Here is a 22551-nt window from a genome sequence, read left to right as displayed (position 1 = left end):
AAGTACATCTTTTACGACTTTGAGGGCATGCAAGAAACAGGCATACATATACCCAATTACATTTATGCAACTACATTATACGGCTCTAATTCCTGGCAATTTAGCGGTAAATCCTGTACGCGTGATTTTGTACGCTTTTTTTATCGACCAAAATTTTTTTCAGGTACACGTTCATAGCACAGAATGCCGGTTGTTACGACGCTTATTTTGTTGTACAGGAGCTGATCAGCGAAAAATTTAAAATTAACATTATAAACCAAGACGAACGGTTAATGTGCGTTTCACTGACTGATTTTAAAAATTAGATTCATAGTCGTTGAATTTCATACCGTTGAAGCTCAGTAAAATGCCCGAAGCTATGGGCTTTTCAGGCGCCAAGGGTCACTTCCCGCATTTTTTCAATACGGAAGAAAATCAAAATTACATAGGCGTCGTCCCAGATGTGCGGTATTACGGCTGCGATTGCATGATGCCCGGCGAGAAAAAATAAAAAATATTGGTGGCTGGGGACAGAGGGACACGGGACGGCCACCGCCATCAGGCTGCAGAAAGACTGTGTCCGCAAGCCTAAATGGCAGCATTTCCAGGGCCAGCAATATGGAAAGATGCACATTTAGTGCTATGGCCTGTAGGTGGTTGGCTGGGTATTTGCGCTTTCGTTCAAAGGCCTGGGGTATAGACATCTGTACGCTGCGCTGGGACACAGAAGTGGATGTGGTCGCTGATAGTACTTGCGAAGGTCCAGGTCCATCCGGGAGGCATCCGGGCCTGCATCTTGGACAGGGGATTGGCCAGCACCTAACACAGGGGAAGAGGAGGTAGTGGTGTGACCCCCAGACACTGATTGTGGATCCAGGCGTTTGGCCCACCTATTAGGGTGCTTTGTCATGTGGCAGATCATGCTGATGGTGGTGAGGTTGCTAGTGTTCACGCCCCTGCTCATTTTGGTACGGCACAGGTTGCAAATGACAATTTTATCGTCCGCACTTTCCTCAAACAGACTGCGGAACATTTACCCCTTGACAGGGGAGATTGCCGCAAGGGGGTGCTCCGGTGAACAGTTGCGGGCCTGTGTGGTGTGGCCTGCCTTCTCCCTTTTGCCACCCCCACTGCCTCTTCCAGCCTTTTGCGGTGCTGCGGATCCCTCCCCCCTGTACTGCTGTCCTCGCTCGGCTTGCCACCTTCCCAAGTTGGGTCAGTGACTTCATCGTCCACCACCTCCTCTACCACTTTCTCTCTCTGGTTATCCTCCTGACTTGTTGACCTAACAACAACCTCAGTTATTGACAACTGTTTCTCATCCTCATCATGAACCTCTTGAGACACTAATTGCGGTTGACTTATTGGCAACTGTGTCTCATCATCATCATCCACCTCATGAAACACTAATTGCCGTTCCCCCTCCATCACCTTCTTGTGACTGTGGATGCTTAATAGTTTGGGAATCAGGGCACAAGATCTCATGTCCCTCTTCAAGCAGGCTTGTCGAGAGGCCCAAATCAAGGAATGGTGATGAAAAGAGCTCCTCAGAATATCCGAGTGTGGGATCACTTGTTTGCCAAGACTCTCAATTATGGGAGTAAAGAGGATCAGGGTGAGGATTCTGTTGACCAGACTCTTGGCTATTGAGACTGGACTTTGTGGAAGACAGGGTCGTGCTTAACCGACTAAAAGCATTATCTGCTGCAATCCAACTGACCACCTGGTCGCACTGGTGTGACTTCGAGAGTGGTGTTATGCGCCGCCCTGCAAACTTGGACATGAAGGTAGGTATCGTGGATGGGTGAGTGTCTTGTGCTCTGGCAGCAGGCACAGTTTCACCGTGCCCAGGGCCACGGCCTCTGCATGCACCATCAGCAGCTCGGCCACTTTCCCGTCCCTTACTGCTCGCGTTGCACATATTAAATGGTATATATGCTTGCAATTATGTCACACGTACAGTAGCACAGGTTTTGTAAGTGTATGCGCAAATAAAGTACACAGATATTTTTAGGATGCACACACGTTAAACAGGAGATGTAGCACAAATAATGTCGCTGTCCGCAGAGTCTATGAAAAAATTACACTGAATGTCACAGATAATTTTGGGATGCACAAACGTTATACAGGAGGTATAGAGCAAATAATGTCGTGGTAACCAGAGTGTAACGGCATACAAGGGAATGCTCCAAACTCTGAATGGAACCTCATGAATAGCTGCTAGTAGACAAATAGGAAACGCACCCAAACGGCTTACACTCCTAGCATTCAGTCTCTAACAGCAAACAGTGAATCCCCCCAAGAATGAGACCAAGCTCCGTGTTGAGGGTAAAGCAGTGGACAGCCAGAGCTGTGTGTTTATTGTTCTTATATAACATTGTCACACAATAGTACCACCCACAGGGTTTTGTAAGACAACCAGTAACCACGTACAAACTGTCTCCACTCACAATACAGTGTCCTGTTGCTGGGGAAAAGAGACTGGGCTCTCTATTTCCTGTAGGACACTCTGCCGCTGAGGAATGGAGACTGGGCTCCCAATTCCCTGCAGGACTGGTGGAGAGACCTTGGTCCCATTTCCACCGGCCACCTAGGGTTTTTCCCAGTAACACTCCACAATATCTGCCCAGCTGAATGGGTCTGGATCCGGGTCTATCATCTTGCTGCCCTGCTGAGCCTTCTCAATGGAGTGGAAGAGATCTCGGTAGTCCTGCTCCAGTTCCCACTCCAGGGTTGCTAGGTGAGCATGGTCTTTCTCTACTTCATAGGGGTCATCCCAATCCTGCCTAGCTTCCCTCTTGTAGAAAATGTACTGAAGTCTGGACTGTGCAGGGCTCCCAAAGTCAGGCTCTGCAAAGGACTCCCATAACAAGCCAGGACCATCAAACTCCTCTCCCTCTGGCTTGTCATGCTCAGCTGTCCAGGGTATATACTGTGCCATATACTCCAGAGCGCCTGATAGGCATTCGTCAGCCATAGCTCCTGCCATACTCTGTGCTCTAGTTCCTTCACCCATTCCTCCAGGGGCTGCTCTCCCAGGAATGGCATCCGCAGGGCCACTTGCTTCTGCAATCGCTGCGCTTCACTGGGGAGACTATTGCCTCACTGGTATTGTACATTATCCAGGGCCTAGTACCAGATGCCTTTCCTTAATGCATCCCAGCAATCCAGGTCTTCCTCATCGTACTCCACTGCTGGTTCCATTCTGGTGCTGTCAGGGTCGCTGTACTAGGACATGCGTTGCCCTCAAATTGTAAAATCCATGAAATAGTGTCTCCTGTAGCTGTCCTTCTGGCTGTGGGAATGATCACTTCAGCCACTCGTAAAGCACACCCTCCTTGAGTTGCATTGGCAGAACGGCATCCCCCAACATAGGCTGATATGCAACATTTCCACCTGTTGGAGTTCCACCCTCCATACAGTATGTTTGACCGACTGTACAAACAGAGAAAAGCCATCAACGATTTCTTGGTTGATGGCAGCTCATGTGTGATACCTGACGTTTGCTCAGACCCTTTGAGGAGGCCACGTTATTTGTCAGTTGCCAGGACTACGGAATGAACAATGTCATTCCACTGCTTCATATCCTGGAACAGATGCTGGTAAATCTGTCTGGTCAGGGGACTGGAGACGTGGCGCCTAGACATATGGCGGCAGAGTTTGATACATTTGTCTGTCAAGATCTCTGTTTACAGTCAGTGAATGGGAACATGACTTATCACAAGGATATGCAAACACCAACCGATGGGGTGTTAACTGCCAGAAGTAGATAATCGGCATGAAGAAGCAGTCATTTTTACAGATACAGATTTAATCCAAGCCTCCACTCACCAAGGCAAGCACAGAGGACCGGATTGTGTGGACAGGTCGGTTCTGTGGGACGTACACAGAGGATGATCTATTGGAAGTGTTATCAAAGATATTTACTTGCCTCCCGCTCTTCCTGTATAATGGCTCCGAGGCGCTCACAGCTATCAAAGGGACGTGGTTCCAAAGATACTTTGACTGTTTTTCGGTAAACTGTGATCAGTTCTCAAGACCTTGCGTGGCTAGCAGCGATATGGATTAGGTATGACGTGTCTGGATCAGTTTCGGCCACAGAGCTTGTTTTCTCTGTGCCTGTCGACCCTCGCATGGACATTTCTTATGCCATCCATGCACAGGACTTCAAGACTTTATTTAATGATACTCATAAATCAAAGGACGAGGTCACGTTGGAGGAAGTGGACAATTCTGTTACAGTGGCTGTGAGACCTGCACATATTAAGACTTATTTATGAAGATCTTTGGGTATTGCCTGTACCGACCAGTTACCTTCCAGCTGTGATTGTGTAGCCTGCACTGTAGGATAATAAGTGAAGCGTGCAGTGATTCGAAGAGCGACGCCTGTCATCTGCTTGTCATATGGACTCACAGTATTATTTCACTACCACAGCAGACTCCCTACGCGTGTTGTTACTGCAAGGCACAGTGTTCTACACCACTATACAGGCTCTCTGCAGACAGGAAATAGCAGTTTTTTAACTTAATTTGCTGCGAATTTATTCGGATCGAGCCAAATGTTTCCAAAACAAAAAATTGGTGAACCGGTGAATTGAAATTTTGAAAAATTTGCTCATCTCTAGTCATGTCACTCTATTCACAGCTACTTGCCCTTGCTGTTTTACCTTCACACAAATGCCCAGCTTTCCTGTAACTTAACTAATCATTCACACACAGATATTCATAGGAACACCCACAATTACACTGAGACATATCATAAACTAAATTGCCTGTTTCTTCTTATCTTCTCTCCTACAAACAGAAAGTTATAGAAACAAATGCAAATCCTGTTATTCAAGATAAAACACTAAAAAGTGCATATAACAGAATCAATACAATGCCACGTGGACTTAATCATTATATGAGGGATAGCCCATATTATATACAAGTTTCCTCGAAGCATGCTGCACATTGTCCCTAAGGGATCAGAACTAAATAATTCACCATGTTTCTTCGTGTGTATTATCGGTTTTAAACCAAAGAAAAATAATTAACAATGCAACATTTCAAGTCCTAGTCACTTATTTAACTCGTCACTGCATTTTCTCTTATATCAGCATACTTTAAATTGTTTTTTCCTGCTCTCTTACCCCCTCTTTTTTTTTTTTGTCTCTGAACAAAGAGATGTAACTGTGCAGACTCAAAACCAAAGCGTGTGTATTTGTACCAACTCGTACAAAGCTCAGAATCTGGGAGAGACTGGCAACTTACCTATATGAGCAGTCAAAGCTCCGCTTAACGGAACCACAGTCAAAGGGCTCTATACACTTTTCGATTTAACCCTTATTTTATCTACTACACTAGTGTAATAAAACTTAAAAATACAGATACATTTTTCATGATGTTTTCTAAACATCTGGGCACTCTTCCTTATTAACTATTGGATAAACTCGAATATCTATAATGTGAAGACTCAACTGCCCAAGTTCTCACAGACTCAGTCTACAGATATATATTTAGCTACTTGTAGAGATCCCATGTGACAGCTTAAACGGTCACCCTTCCCTTGTCTAATGGATGCTCAGGGTCCCATCCATAGACACCAGGCCTTACCAACTACTTGTTTCATTTCATAAACAATAAGTGTATTTTTTGCCCAAATCCCACTTCTGACACCAAATGTACTATCGCAAGTTCAGAGGTTTGGGAAAAAATAGACTTAACACAACTTTGGTGCATAAACAGTTTACTAAACTATGATAAAAGATATATACAAAGACAAAGTAAAGTAACAGTCACTGAGGGTTGTCAACCAATAGACGGGCTCCATCGACCAGTGCCCAAGATGGCATTTGACCAACACTCATATGATACAAAGAGAGGTGATGGTACCAAGACCTCTTACCCTGATGTCTTCAATGGAGCTGACTGAGCAGCTCTGGGTCCCAAAACGAAGGGTTTTCTACTCTCCTGGCCCCTCCCAGTCCCATCTAAAGGGTAGTACGCATGTACAGTTCATACTGCAGAAATGTGGCCAGGTATAGACTTCACTAACTAACTTCATGAAGTTAAAGGGGAAGAAGGAATAAAAAACCTTGCTTTATAGAGGTGTTAGAACAGGATTGCAAGTGGCAGACAATATATGTTGCACTCCTCCAAATCTATTTGAGCTTGGTTTCTCTGGCTTGACATGAATATCTTCTTTCACACCTCTTTTGAGCCAGTCCTCCTCTGTGTCTAGAATGTAAACCTCACTGTAATTAAGCGAGAGTCATTTGTCGTTGAGATGTAGGTCCACAGCTGACCACAGGGGTATGTGACTCGATGGTGGTTATTCTGTGCCCAGTCTCCTAAACCCATTGCTGCAGCCATTTATTTTCCCTTTCTCCTGCCTTTCTTCCAAGAGCTATTATTGTAGTATTTTTCTGTTCACGTGGCTGTCTGATTTTTTTTATTTTTTTTTTTCAGTACAAGTTGTACTTTCTAACAGGCCCATTTATTATTCCATAAGAAGTAGTAGAAAGACATATTGTAAATATGGTGGAAGAAATATGTTGTGGTAGAAATGAGACTGTAGCGTTATTCTGTGACGCATTACAAAGACACCACATTTATAGAGATTTTATACTTTTCACATTTTTGTTTGCATCTCCATGCTGACACCCACTGTGTTGCACAGAGCAGTGAGGACTCTTTTTCTGCTATAGTTTGTATTAATCACATTTTGGGGTATGAATGACTTTTTGATAACTTTTTATTCAATTTCGCTTTTTGGAAGCCAAGTGGCTAATTAGAATCAATTTTGATATTTATTTATTTTTTTCCATTATGCTTTTGGTCGTACAGGAAAACTATTTTACATTCAGTAGTTTGGCCATTTTCAGATGCAGCAATATCAATGATGTTTTTTTTCAAATTATTTATTTTAATGAGGGTGGAATTGGAATTTTATATATTTTTTTATTGTTCAACCCCTTAAAGAAGCTCTCCAATAAAAAATATTATTCAGTGACCTGTTAGGTATATGATGTAATCTGTAGTGAAGGAAATCTTCTTAACAAACTGTATTTTTGAGTTATAACATCCATTCTAATCCTCAGCTGTGTCATGTGACCAACACTCTGACTCTCCAACTGACACAGGACAGGAATCAGTTACTTCTCTATTCTTTCTATGAGACTGACATTGAGGCTCCCATAGGAATACATAAGAAACTAGAATACATGTGTTATTTGTCGCATGACAGCTGAGGATCTGAAGGGAGGTTGTAACTCATAAACACAGTCTCTGGTAAGAAGATTACCTTCTAATCCTTCTAACAGTGCAGAGAATATCATTTTTGTGGGGGTGCTTCTTTAAAGGTTTTGAACACACGGTCATTAGATCGCTTATCGTCAGAAATGGTTTACTATTGCAGATGCAGATATGTTACATCACTATCGGAGTAGATGCTGATCACAGACCCTGCTGGCACTGTGTAAAACAGCAGGCACCTGAGCTTGCACCATCTTTGAAGACATGTATGGTGGATGTTGGGAAGGGGTTAAAAGGATTTTCCACGTACAGGATATTGATGGCCTATCCTCAGATTGTGTTGTCCACCTTTATTCTTGGGGGAAATCCTCCAGGATTTGGGCCGAGTTGACATAATGAACATATGACAAACCTGTACGGTTCCTATTCTTCTATTAAGGGCTCATTGATCATTGGATGTTTTGCAGAACAGCTGTCCCCAGTACTATCATTGTACACATTGTGAACAATAATAGAATATGTTCTATTTTTTTGCGGAACGGACATATGGACATACAGAAATGGAATATGTTCATGTGCATGAGCCCTACCTCTTTTAGACCCATACATTATTCACTATTCAAACCCACAACCAAACCATCCTTAGTTTCTGAGAAAATATGTCTTCCTGTATGTCTCTATATCCAGAAGCTTCTACAAATTTCTCTCTAACTCTCTATATATGAGTCTGTGTGACAGTGCATTATCCCTGCACAGTCCCTCAATGATAGTAGTGCCCCCTGTGGTCACTGGTAGTAGTTCCCCCTGGTAGTGTTCCTGCCTTCTATGCACAGGGTCCTGCCTTTCAGCTGTTTCTACAATGTGTAGAAATCTTTCCTTAGGCCCGACCACTGACAAAGAAGGGGTTATTTATCTTTTGACCATTTTAAAACAGCAAGAGTACTATCAGATCTCTTGGATGTCCGTCCATTTAGGCAGTACATTCAGGTAAATGGGTTCATTTTTAAGGTAGTAACACTGTTTAAATTTTTTTTGTCATCAGGTGCCCAACAACTTTGGAAAATCATGCTTCACATCATCATCTTCCTCACTTTTTGCCTTTGCTTCGTGGAGAGTCAATTCCCCAGAGTCTGCACAACTGAAGCTGCTTTTCGCACCAAGACTTGTTGTCCACTTTGGAAGGATAAAAGCCCATGTGGTTCCTTGTCAGGTCGTGGAAGATGCCGAAGCTGGACAGCCAAAAAAACAATCCCCCAGTATAATGATGATCGACTAGACTGGCCAAGACACTATTATGAGAACACTTGTGAGTGCTTTGGGAACTACAGTGGCTTTGATTGTGGTGACTGCAGATTTGGTCACCATGGTGAGAAGTGTGAGAGAAAGAGGATCATCATAAGGAGAGAGATCCGCGAGCTGTCACCCCTAGAACAAAAAAGATTATTTAGTTACCTGGCCTTGGCCAAGACCACGAAAAGTCAAGATTTTGTTGTCCTGAGCACAGGAGACCGACACCATCGTGAGACTTATCGCTTTGTAGACGCGTCTCTCTATGATGTGTTTGCTTGGTTGCACTATTACTCCATGAAGGCTGTCATGATAAATAGCACATTCAACCCTGATAAGAACTTTGCTCACCAAGGCCCTGCATTTCCTGGATGGCATCGTCTAGGCCTTTTGTTCTTGGAGAGACAGATGCAGCTCATGACTGGAGATGAAGATTTTGCTCTTCCCTATTATGACTGGCGAGGGGAAAAGAACTGTTCAATTTGTACTGATGACCTCATGGGTACTAATGATGCCCAGGGAGTGCTTAATCCCTACTCCCATTTTTCTTTTTGGAAGGTATCACTACAGTCCATTAAATAAATTTAACTAAAGTTTGAGATAAATCTTAAAATTACCCAATTTCAGAATTAATGATGGTGGTCACTGTGTTGAGGATGCAGATGAGAAAGGGAAGAATCATTATAGAGTTTGAAGAGATAAACTAAGAATATATAACAAGGTGGAGTGTATTCACCTTTAGGTTTAGAAAAGAAGTAAAGAAGTGACCAAAAATAGTTTGCGATAGAGGGGACAGAATAAATTCAGCTCAGTGAAGGATTCTGGAGGCCACTCCCTAGAACACAGTGTGCAGAAAAAAGGATTTCAGTGTTTGAAAATCTAAGTGTAAGAACATCCCTGGGTGACCACAGTGGTGATGATAGGGATGTCACTAGGGCTCTGCAAGGCTCATAATACACATAACAAGGCCTAACTGTAACATACACAGGGTTAAAGGGGTTTTCTGGGATGATGAAACAGCAAATAATGGGGGGGTGTAGGACCCCCTCCTAAAGCGATAAGGATAGGCCATCGATTTTGAACTCCAGATATCCTATGAGTATTGTCCGGAAAAAATGGAGATCTCCAAGGATAAGAAAACATGGTGGTCAGGATGGATAATAATATACGGTGGTAGTCTATTGAGATGATAAAACACAGCATAGATCTATAAAACTGATAATACGGTGGTCTGGATGGATAATAATACATGGTGGTGGTCTATAGAGTGGATAATACACAGTGGTCTGGATGGATGATAAGACATATTGGCAGTCTATAGACATGATAAAACATGGTGGAGGTCTATAGAGATGACAATATATGGTGGTCTACAGAGATGATAATACACAGTGGAGCTCTACAGAGATGATTATACACTGTGGAGGGCTGTAGAAATGATAATACATGGTGGATGTCTATAGAGATAATACACCATGGAGGTCAATAAAGATGATAATGCACTGTGGAGGTCTATAGAGATGATAATGTATAGAGATGATAATACATGGTGGAGGTCTATAGAGATGACAATGAATGGTGGAGGTCTACAGAGATGACAAAACATGGTGGACTGGATGGATAATAATACACAGTGAAGGGCTATATAAATGACAACACACAGTGGATTTCTATAGAGATGACAATACATGGTGTAGGTCTATAGAGATGACAATACATGGTGGAGGTGCATAGGGATGACAATACATGGTGGAGGTCTATGACAATACGAGGTGGAGTTGATGGATAATTATACATGGTGGAGGTCTATAGAGATGATAATACACGGTGGAGGTCCATAGAGATGACAATGCACGGTGGAAGTCCATAGAGATGACCATACATTGTGGAGGTCTATGACAATACGAGGTGGAGTGGATGGATAATTATACATGGTGGAGGTCTATAGAGATGATAATACATTGGGAACTGGATGGATAGTGATACAAAGTGGAGGTTTATAGGGATGATAATGCATGGTGAAAGTCTATAGAGTTAACAATACATGGTGAAGGTCCATAGAGAATATAATAGACAGTGGAGGTCCATAGAAATGATAGTACACGGTGGAGTTATATAGAAATGATAATTATTGATGAGCCAATCGAGGTCCACCTCGTGCTGCATGGTAGCAAATCGATTTAAACTAAAGTAGTGTAAAAACTAAAAAAAATTATACTTACCTGATCCATTTGCTCACAAAAGATCAGTCTCCTCCATCTTACAAATGGATCAGTTATATTAAAATTTTTTTATTTTGCACTGTTATTAAGATCAGATGCCACAATTATGTATGAACGCTGAATGTGAGGGATACAGTGACGGGTAGCGGCACAATCGCTGCTCCCTGTCATTGCACCCACTACTTACAAAAGGCGGATTCACATCAACATTGTGAATTCCTGATTGCTTTCCATTATAGCATGGTTATAACGGAAAATAACGGAATTCGTAAGACAGAATACAAAACGTAAACCTATTCTTTTTCCGTCCTGCATAATGGAAACCAGACGGATGGAGGTCTTTAGAGATAATGTTCAGTGAACTGAATGATAATACATGGTGAAGGTCTATGGAGACGATAATACTTGGTGGACTGGGTGGATAATAATGCACAGTGGAGGTCTATAGAGATTATAATACACGGTGGTGGTCTATAGAGATGACACTACACGGTGGAGGTCTATAGAGATGACACTACACGGTGGAGGTCTATAGAGATGACACTACACAGTGGAGGTCTATAGAGACAATACATGGTGGAGTTCTATAGAGATAACAATACATGGTGGTGGTCTATAGAGATGGCAGTACACAGGCGGTGGTCTATAGAGATAACAATACACGGTGGTGGTCTATAGAGACAATACATGGTGCAGGTCTACACAGATGATTATACACTGTGGAGGGCTGTAGAAATGATAATACATGGTGGATGTCTACAGAGATAATACACCATGGAGGTCAATAAAGATGATAATGCGTGGTGGTCTATAGAGATGACAGTACACGGTGGAGGTCTATAGAGACAATACATGGTGGAGGTCTATAGGGGAGATAATGCACGGTGGAGGTCTATAGAGATGAAATTACACATTAGAGGTCTATAGACATGATAATACATGGTGGAGGTCTATAGCGATAACAGTACACAGAGAAGGTCCATAGAGATGATAATACATGGTGGAGGTCTATAGGGGAGATAATACACAGTGGAGTTCTATAGAGATGAAATGACATATTAGAGGACTATAGAGATGATAATACATGTTGGTGGTCTATAGAGATGACAGTACACAGTGGAGGTCTATAGAGACAATACATGGTGGAGTTCTATAGAGATAACAATACACAATGGTGGTCTATAGAGATGCCAACACATGGTGGAGGTCTATAGAGGTTATAATGCATGGTGGTGGTCTATAGAGATAACAGTACACAGTGAAGGTCCATAGAGATGATAATACATGGTGGAGGTCTATAGGTGAGATAATACACAGTGGAGGTCTATATAGATGAAATTACATATTAGAGGTCTATAGACATGATAATTCATGGTGGAGGTCTATAGCGATAACAGTACACAGAGAAGGTCCATAGAGATGATGATACATGGTGGAGGTCTATAGGGGAGATAATACACGGTGGAGTTCTATAGAGATGAAATGACATATTAGAGGACCATAGAGATGATAATACATGGTGGTGGTCTATAGAGATGACAGTACACAGTGGAGGTCTATAGAGACAATACATGGTGGAGTTCTATAGAGATAACAATACACAATGGTGGTCTATAGAGATGACAACACATGGTGGAGGTCTATAGGGGAGATAATGCCCGGTGGAGGTCTAAAGAGATGAAATTACACATTAGAGTTCTATAGAGATGATAATACATATTGGAGGTATATAGAGATGATAATACATGATGGCGGTCTATAGAGATGGCAGCACACAGAGAAGGTCCATAGGGATGATAATACACGGTGGAGGTCTATAGAGATGATAATGTATGGTGATGGTCTATAGAGATGATAATGCATGGTGGTGGTCTATAGAGATAACAGTACACAGTGAAGGTCCATAGAGATGATAATACATGGTGGAGGTCTATAGGTGAGATAATACCCGGTGGAGGTCTATATAGATTAAATTACATATTTGAGGCCTATTGAAATTATAATACATGGTGGAGGTCTAAAGTGATAACAGTACACAAAGAAGGTCCATAGAGATGATAATACATGGTAGAGGTCTATAGGTGAAATAATACACGGTGGAGGTCTATATAGATTAAATTAAATATTAGAGGCCTATAGAAATGATAATACATGGTGGAGGTCTATAGAGATTATATTAATACTTGGTGGACTGGATGGATAATAATGCACTGTGGAGTTCTATAGAGATGACAGTACACGGTGGTGGTCTATAGAGATGATAATACATGGTGGAGGTCTATAGAGATAACAGTACACAGAGAAGGTCCATAGAGATAAAATTACACATTAGAGGTCTATAGAGAGAAGATAATACACAGTGGACTGGATGGATAATAATACACAGTGGAGGTTATAGGGTGTGCTTTTTAGTCTTGATGAACTGTGTACCTTCTGATCAGTATCAGCATCACTAGGGCTGTATGCATGGTTCATCCTGTAGTTGTGTTTGTCCGTATGTCCACTTGGTTATTTACCACCAGGCCATCACCTCAGCCAGCGGCAATCTACCACCAGGCCGGCACTCCGGCCATCGTCATCCTCCGAGGGCCTACTAGGAGGTACTAGCCGAGGTTCGAGGACAGGGAGTCCCCACCATCAGGGGCCGTACCTGGGCTGAGGTGTAGGGTAGGGTATGAGTGTGGGGTTATTATTAAAATTTTTCTCCCCCTCTCCACTTACCCAGTAGTGGCCAGTTAGCTGGTGGTTTACTGACCATAGTGATTGATGTTTTTCCGTCCTTTATGTTAATATATAAATAAATATAATTCCCTGAGAGGGTTAATTTTTCTGCTGGAACTATAATATCAGAATACACTGTGCACACAGTGTCAGTACATGAAACAGGAACCTGAAGCACCCCCCAGCAGATGCAATGGTGACTGATTAACAAACATAGCATCCTCTCCACTTATATGCAATGTGACCATCACTTTCATTGTGATAATCCCAACTAGCCACATCTGATGACATAATGATTTCCGCTCCACCAGTGTAGCTTCCAACTCTCTTCAATGAGACTTTTTCTCTAGACCCACGGAAGGTTCAGTGCATGCGCAGTCAGGTTCCAGGTTCCACAGTCTGCAGATCCCACTCTAAGTGCATTCAATTCTGGGGTTTACTTGCCTTTACACAGCGGAACTTTATGTCTCTACATTGCATATAATTTTTATGAAATAGTGGGTGTCACCACTTACTTAAGGGGTGTCAATTAACATAATGCTCTATGCACAAGTGGACAGGACGCTATGTTTGATGCTTGTTTGTAAATCAGTCCCCATTGCATCTGCTGGAAAAGTGCTGCAGGTCCCTCTTTCAGAAGTGTCTGGAGGCCATCTGGCATGTACTGCCATTTATGTGTGTTCCATTCCACCTCATGAGGTCTGGAGGAGACCACGTTGTTCTCTTGGTAAAGCCAAAGATAAAGACGTGAAGAATTACAATTTGGTATTTAGTGCATGTAGACTTGGGGAGATAAGGGTGATGGTATGGCGAGTAGCGGTGGAATCAAGGAAGCCATGTTTCCCTAATATGTCTCTTCTTCACAGGCCATATGCAGTGGTTTCAATTTCCCGGATGAATACTGCCCCCTGGCTGATGAAGAGTATAAAATGGAAAGGCTACACAGGAGGCCTGGCACTACGCCTTATGCGCCAAACTTACCCACATTTGATGATGTTGAAAATGCCCTGAAACTGAAAGATTTTGACACTCTCCCATTTAATGAGACATCCCTACATAGCTTCCGGAATGCTCTAGAAGGTGTGTGTTGTGGTAGAGAGGTAAACTATAGGCAAAGTGAGGATTAAATTCTATTTACACCTTTGAGGGCAATTTTGTATGATTGCATTTTACTAATTTTGGGCTAAAAATCATGTTTTCAATTGGCCTTTTTTTTTATATTCAACCATTCTGTCACAAAGGGTTAATTGTTTGTCTAGCTATATGAATCCTACTATCCATCAGGATAGTCGTACCAGATATCAAGAGCCTTCAGACACAGACGACCTGTTACGTGGGTCATACCATTTGGCACTGCAGGCTTTATCTATCTTTATGTATCATACACTGACCTACAGTGCGTTTTACACTGGACACAGCTGCTGCTCCTCTCTACTGTGTTCTCCAGAAGATGGTGGTAGTAGTAACCTCTGCAGCAGAATACAAGCCCCCAGATGGCACCCATCAGGGTGTTCTGCCAGGGTTTAGTACAGCAGAAGCACAGAGGGCATCCTCAGCCTTACATACTCTGGTATCTGGGAATTGGTTCTAAGCCTGACTGTTACAGAAGGCTGTGGTGAAGTTCTGCCTTCATCTAACCATCTCTAGCAATCTATCTGTCCCTCTCAAGATGTCTTCTACTTAGTTACATAGTAACCCTAACCTATACGTACAGTCCATACATCATCCATACAGTATGTCTCATTCATACGCCAACCCTAAATTGCGCCCCGACCATACAGCATCGACCCATTCAGTACCGTCTGTCCATACACCATCCATACAGTACGCCCCATCCATACACAGTCTATACACTGCGCCCCATCCATACACTGCGCCCCATCCATACACCATCCATGCAGTGCGCCCCCTCCATACACCATCCATACAGTGCGCCCTGTCCATACACCATCCATACACTGTGCCGCGTCCATATAACATTGAACGATAAAGTATGTCCCATCCATACACTGCGCCCCATCCATACACCATCCATACACCATCCATGCAGTGCGCCCCCTCCATACACCATCCATACACCATCCATGCAGTGCGCCCCCTCCATACACCATCCATACAGTGCGCCCTGTCCATACACCATCCATACACTGTGCCGCGTCCATATAACATTGAACGATAAAGTATGTCCCATCCATACACTGCGCCCCATCCATACACCATCCATACACTGCGCCCCATCCATACACCATCCATACACCATCCATGCAGTGCGCCCCCTCCATACACCATCCATACAGTGCGCCCTGTCCATACACCATCCATACACTGTGCCGCGTCCATATAACATTGAACGATAAAGTATGTCCCATCCATACACCATCCATACACTGCGCCCCGTCCATACACCATCCATACACTGTGCCCCGTCCATACACCATCCATACACTGCGCCCCGTCCATACACCATCCATACACTGCGCCCCGTCCATACACCATCCATACACTGCGCCCCGTCCATACACCATCCATACACTGCGCCCCGTCCATACACCATCTATGCAGTCCGCCCCGTCCATACACCATCCATACAGTGCACCCTGTCCATACACAATCCATACTCTGCGCCCTGTCCATACACCATCCATACAGTGCGCCCCATCCATACACCATCCATGCACTGCGCCCCATCAATACACCATCCATGCACTGCGCCCCATCCATACGCCACGCTCCGTCTATACATCGTCTATACACCATCCATACACTGCGCCCCGTCCATACACTGCGCCCCGTCCATACACCATCCATACACCATCCATGCAGTGTGCCTCGTCCATACACCATCCATGCAGTGCGCCCCGTCCATGCACAATCCATGCAGTGAGCCCCGTCCATACAGTGCACCCTGTCCATACACCTTCCATACAGTGCACCCTGTCCATACACCTTCCATACAGTGCACCCTGTCCATACACCATCCATACACTGCGCCGCGTCCATATAACATTGAACGATACAGTATGTCCCATCCATACGCCATCCATACAGTGCGTCCTGTCCATACACCATCGAAACCATACACTGCGCCCCGTCCATACACTTACCATATAGTGTGCCCTGTCCATACACCGTCCATACAGTGCGCCCCATCCATACACTATTGAACCATACACTGCGCACCGTCCATACACCATCCATACAGTGAGCCCGGTCCATACACCATCCATACAGTGTGCCTCATCATACAACATCCAAACACTCCGCCCTGTCCATACACCATCCATACAGTGTGCCCCTTCCATAAACCATCCATACAGTGTGCCCCTTCCATAAAACAACCCTACAGTATGTCCCTTCCATATACCATCGAACCATACACTGCGCACCATCCATACACCAACCATACAGTGCGCCCTGTCCATACACTCACCCTACAGTGCGCCCCGTCCATACACCAACCTTACAGTATGTCCCTTCCATATACCATCAAACCATACACTGTGCCCCGTCCATACACTATCCATTCAGTGCGCCCCATCCATACACCAACCATACAGTGCGCCCCGTCCATACACCAACCATATAGTGCGCACCATCCATACACCAACCATACAGTGCGCCCCGTCCATACACCAACCTTACAGTATGTCCTTTCCAGGTACCATCAAACCATATACTGTGCCCCGTCCATACACTATCCATTCAGTGCGCCCCATCCATGCACCAACCATACAGTGCGCCTCGTCCATCATTTTCCATCCATGCCATATCTCTCTATCTGAACTCCTCTCTCATATCTATCTCTCCATCTAATACCCATCAACCCAATGTTATAATTTATGTCCTATTCTTCCATTCTCCTCTCTTTCCAGGTTTTTTGGCCCCAGATGGGATCACCCTGAGGAGGAGCATACATAACCTGGTCCACATCTATCTCGGGGGCACCATGTCGCAGATCTCTATCTCCAGCAATGACCCCATTTTCATCCTGCATCACGGGTTCATCGACAAGTGAGTGTCGTGACTTTTTATCACCTTTTCATGAACTTCTCTTAAAGGGAAGAAATGGAAAATGAAGATGAATCCTCCCTGGGACTGTGCGCCACGAGTACTAATACCATGAACTTCACAGTCTATAAGGGGTTTCTGGGAGATTGATATCTAACCGGTGGGGTTCCAGTACTCGGCATCTCCGCTGATCAGCTGTTTGAAGAGGCTGCAGCCTCCTCACAACCTACCACAGTGCAAAACATGATTTAGCAGCTGTCCATGATACTGCAGGAAGCCGAGTAGGAGGAGGAGGCAACAGGAGGCAAAGAATGTTGCCCTGCGATCCTTGGCGGCGGAAGGACGTGCGCCAAACAGCTCTCTGCCTGGGGCCCAGCCGCCACTACATTTACCCAGTGTGCAGTTAGGGAGATATAGCGTCCCTGGCCGTGCTTACTGGTCCACGTATCTGTGGTTAGGTGGACCTTGCCACAGATGGCGTTGCGCAGTGCACACTTGATTTTATCGGATACTTGGTTGTGCAGGGAAGGCACGGCTCTCTTGGAGAAGTAGTGCCGGCTGGGAACAACATACTGTGGGACAGCAAGCGACATGAGCTGTTTGAAGCTGTCTGTGTCCACCAGCCTAAATGACAGCATTTCATAGGCCAGTAGTTTAGAAATGCTGGCATTCAGGGCCAGGGATCGAGGGTGGCTAGGTGGGAATTTACGCTTTCTCTCAAATGTTTGTGAGATGGAGAGCTGAACGCTGCCGTGTGACATGGTTGAGATGCTTGGTGACGGTGGTGTTGGTGGTACATCCCCTGTTTGCTGGGCGGCAGGTGCCAACGTTCCTCCAGAGGCGGAGGAAGAGGCCGAGGCGGCAGCAGCAGAAGAGGCCGAGGCGGCAGCAGCAGAAGAGGTAGCAGGGGGAGCCTGAGTGACTTCCTTGGTTTTAAGGTGTTTACTCCACTGCAGTTCATGCTTTGCATGCAGGTGCCTGGTCATGCAGGTTGTGCTAAAGTTCAGAACGTTAATGCCTCGCTTCAGGCTCTGATGGCACAGCGTGCAAACCACTCGGGTCTTGTCGTCAGCACATTGTTTGAAGAAGTGCCATGCCAGGGAACTCCTTGAAGCTGCCTTTGGGGTGCTCGGTCCCAGATGGCGGCGGTCAGTAGCAGGCGGAGTCTCTTGGCGGCGGGTGTTCTGCTTTTGCCCACTGCTCCCTCTTTTGCTACGCTGTTGGCTCGGTCTCACCACTGCCTCTTCCTCCGAACTGTGAAAGTCAGTGGCACGACCTTCATTCCATGTGGGGTCTAGGACCTCATCGTCCCCTGCATCGTCTTCCACCCAGTCTTGATCCCTGACCTCCTGTTCAGTCTGCACACTGCAGAAAGACGCAGCAGTTGGCACCTGTGTTTCGTCGTCATCAGAGACATGCTGAGGTGGTATTCCCATGTCCTCATCATCAGGAAACATAAGTGGTTGTGCGTCAGTGCATTCTATGTCTTTCACCGCTGGGGAAGGGCTAGGTGGATGCCCTTGGGAAACCCTGCCAGCGGAGTCTTCAAACAGCATAAGAGACTGCTGCATGACTTGAGGCTCAGACAGTTTCCCTGGTATGCATGGGGGTGATGTGACAGACTGATGGGGTTGGTTTTCAGGCGCCATCTGTGCGCTTTCTGCAGAAGACTGGGTGGGAGATAATGTGAACGTGCTGGATCCACTGTCGGCCACCCAATTGACTAATGCCTGTACCTGCTCAGGCCTTACCATCCTTAGAACGGCATTGGGCCCCACCAAGTATCGCTGTAGATTCTGGCGGCTACTGGGACCTGAGGTAGTTGGTACACTAGGACGTGTGGATGTGGCAGAACGGTCACGTCCTCTCCCAGCACCAGAGGGTCCACTAACACCACCACGACCATGTCCACGTCCGCATCCCTTACTAGATGTTTTCCTCATTGTTACCGTTCACCACAATAAGAAAAAAATTATTTGGCCCAATGTATTGAATTCAAATTCAGGCCTCTTTTTACAGACACCTAACACTATCTGGCTATCTATTTAGGTCCCGTATTACACTAATACAGGCACAGCAGTAACCACCGATTTAGCTGGATATAAATTTGAGGCCTAGTATTTAGGCGCTGGGTGACCGGTATGGGTTTACTAACAGAATTAGACTGGGATATGCACAGTAGCGTGTGTGTGAAGTTATTCTGAATGACCCTATGTGCACCTTGAATATTATATACCCTTTTAGGGATAGATTTCAAATAGCTCTGATACAGGAGAAACCACTAAATTAGGAAATTGCTAAATTGGGAATTGTATTCCAACCCAGAACAAAAACTGTGCTTTGACGGACACTAAATAACTTGACGAGCCACAGCAGTAACGACAGATTTAGCTAGATATAAATTTGAGGCCTAGTATTTAGGCGCTGGGTGACAGGTATACGTTAACGGACAGAATTAGACTTGGAATTGCACAGTAGCGTGTGTGTGAAGCTATTGAGAATGACCCTATCCGCACCTTCAATCTAATATACCCTTTTATGGATAGATTTAAAGTAGGCCTGATACAGCAGAAACCACTGATTTAGGGAATTGCTAAGTTGGGAATTGTATTTCAACCCAGACTGTTGGTAATAATAAAGGGATGAAGGAGGGGAGGGGACACCCCTACCCACACTGGCCCGTACTTAGAACCATCCCCCAAATAAGGACACTGACCACATTCTTTCCTTTAACTTCTTTATTGCAGGGTGGTAGTCGGCCACAGCTATATTTATTATTTATAAACGGCAAACATTATAAAACCGCGCGCTCTGCCAACTGCTGGACTCCCAACGGGCAGTTCCGCCAAACCCATCATTAACAACTTTTTGGGTAACAGTAAATTGCCGCCAGCTGTGACATACACATTGCCAAAATAAATATTAAATAACAGTAATATAAATATTAAATAACATAAAACTTCAAAATATCTCCAACAAAAGGGAGGGAGGGTGGGGCACCGCGCTTCCGATCAAGAGGGAGATAATGGGCGGGACCAGCACATAAGTACCCTCCCGCAACCCACCTCCTCTTCCTGCCTCACTAACTATTAACCCTTCCCTGACTCCTAACCCTTAATCTCCCAAACAGGGGCCAGCAAAGTGCCCTAAACGAACTATGAAGGGGAAGGGGGGGGGGGGGAGAAGGGGACCCCCAGTCCCTGTATACCCTCCTTAAACAGTCGGATAGCCACCAGAACAAAACTGTGCTTTGACGGACACTAAATGAATTGACCAGCCTCAGCAATAAACACAGATTTAGCGGACTATAAATTTGAGGCCTAGTATTTAGGCGCTGGGTGACAGGTATACGTTTACAGACAGAATTAAACTTGGACATGCACGGTAGCGTGTGAAGTTATTGAGGATGACACTATCCGCATCTTCAATCTAATATACCCTTTTATTGATAGATTTAAACTTGGCCTGATACAGCAGAAACCACAGATTTAGGGAATTGCTAAGTTGGGAATTGTATTTCAACCCAGAACAAAAATATATCCTTTGCCAGACAGCAGACAGTATTACAATTGGCTGGCCACAGCTGAAACGCCAGATTTAGGGTACTGCTATTTTGGCAATTGTATTTCACCCCTCAATAAAATGGCAAGCACAGCCAAGCCCCTGATGTAGGATATAGCAAAAAAATAACCAGACTATTGATGGTTAAATGGACTTGGTGGCAGCTTGTGCTGGCGCACCACAAGACACAAAATGGCCGCCGATCACCCCAGAAAAAAGTGACTGAAAAACACTCTGGGCAGCCTAAAAACAGTGAGCAGTTGAATAGCAGCAGTTCAATGATCTACAGCTGCAGATCGATCTCTGGATGAAGTCCTTTGGAGGAGTTAATCTGCCTAATCTCGCCCTAACGTCGCAGCTGCATCCTCTCCCTACACTGATCCGAGCAGAGTGACGGGCGGCGCTATGTGACTCCAGCTTAAATAGAGGCGGGGTCACATGGTGCTCTGGCCAATCACAGCCATGCCAATAGTAGGCATGGCTGTGCCGGCCTCTTGGGGCAAGTAGTGTGACGCTTGTTGATTGGCTGCTCTGCAGCCTTTCAAAAAGCGCTAAGAAAGCGACGAACACCGAACCCGGACTTGTACGAAAATGTTCGGGTCCGTGTCACGGACACCCCAAAATTAGGTACGAACCCGAACTATACAGTTCGGGTTCGCTCATCCCTACTGGTGACTGGAGACTTCTCTTTCCCAGTATGCTTTTCACTCCCACAATACAGTGCACCACCCACAATGCAGAAGTCTTTGTAACAGAAAAACAAAGTGTAATACAACTTAACACCGCTAGATAGTGCTATAACCACACTAACCATTTGAGAAATACCAGGACTCTGGCTGAATGAACTATAATAATTTTCTAACCCTGCTGGGCAGAACACGCTCCACTGGCATTGATGGCGTTGTTTCCTTCTGATCTGCCTCACAGTTCTCTTCTATGTTGTACACAGGATTTTTGAAACCTGGATTTCCACCTACAATGGATCCCCTGAAATCTACCCTGAGAACAGTGAGCTGGGACACGGCCCCGATGACTGCATTACCCCATATCTTCCATGTTACAAGAACAAAGATCTCATCCGCAAGTCTGTAGAGTTTGGATATGAATATTCCCCGTTCCACAGAAAGCGTCCACTGGGAAAGAAAAGATTTAATTGAGACACTGAATTTACTATGAACTTGTTCCCAGTCATTGGAGGAACAGATTCTGAGCCCAAAGACCACTGCTGAAGACCACTGTCCTCCACCAGAGTCCATGTGCTGAAGCCATAGTCATGTATTCCCACCCGCCATGCCTAATAAAGAGGGGACAATCAATGTGTACGAGTTCTTTATTCCCAATGTATGTTACTTGTCATGATGTGAAGTGACAAATGGACGATCTGGATCCCACATACTGATCCTTCCTAACCTCCATGTGTAGGTAGGAAGCAGGCAGCTAAAGCGAGGGAGAGTGTTAGGAATCTGGCTGTGGGTGACCTATAATGATTTTTTGTGGGTGCAATACACCAGCTTTGTAGCCCTGACACAGAAATATA

General features: G+C 44.8%; 1 protein-coding gene across 1 annotated transcript in view; it reads left to right on the top strand.

Annotated features, from left to right (window-relative positions):
• Nucleotides 1-22171, top strand: part of LOC122931739 (tyrosinase-like) — a 100766-nt gene extending 78595 nt beyond the window's left edge. The window contains exons 2-5 of the mRNA XM_044285805.1: nt 8258-9060; nt 14312-14525; nt 17318-17456; nt 21964-22171. Of these exons, the coding sequence (XP_044141740.1) occupies nt 8281-9060; nt 14312-14525; nt 17318-17456; nt 21964-22171 (1341 nt within the window). The 5' untranslated portion in view covers nt 8258-8280. The remainder of the gene's footprint in view (nt 1-8257; nt 9061-14311; nt 14526-17317; nt 17457-21963) is intronic.
• The last annotated feature ends 380 nt before the right edge of the window (nt 22172-22551 follow it).

This window comes from Bufo gargarizans, chromosome 3 (genome assembly GCF_014858855.1).
Source record: "Bufo gargarizans isolate SCDJY-AF-19 chromosome 3, ASM1485885v1, whole genome shotgun sequence".
NCBI classification, from domain to species: Eukaryota; Metazoa; Chordata; class Amphibia; order Anura; family Bufonidae; genus Bufo; species Bufo gargarizans.
Note: the sequence above shows the minus strand (reverse complement) of the source record. Positions and strands in the feature narration are given on the sequence as shown.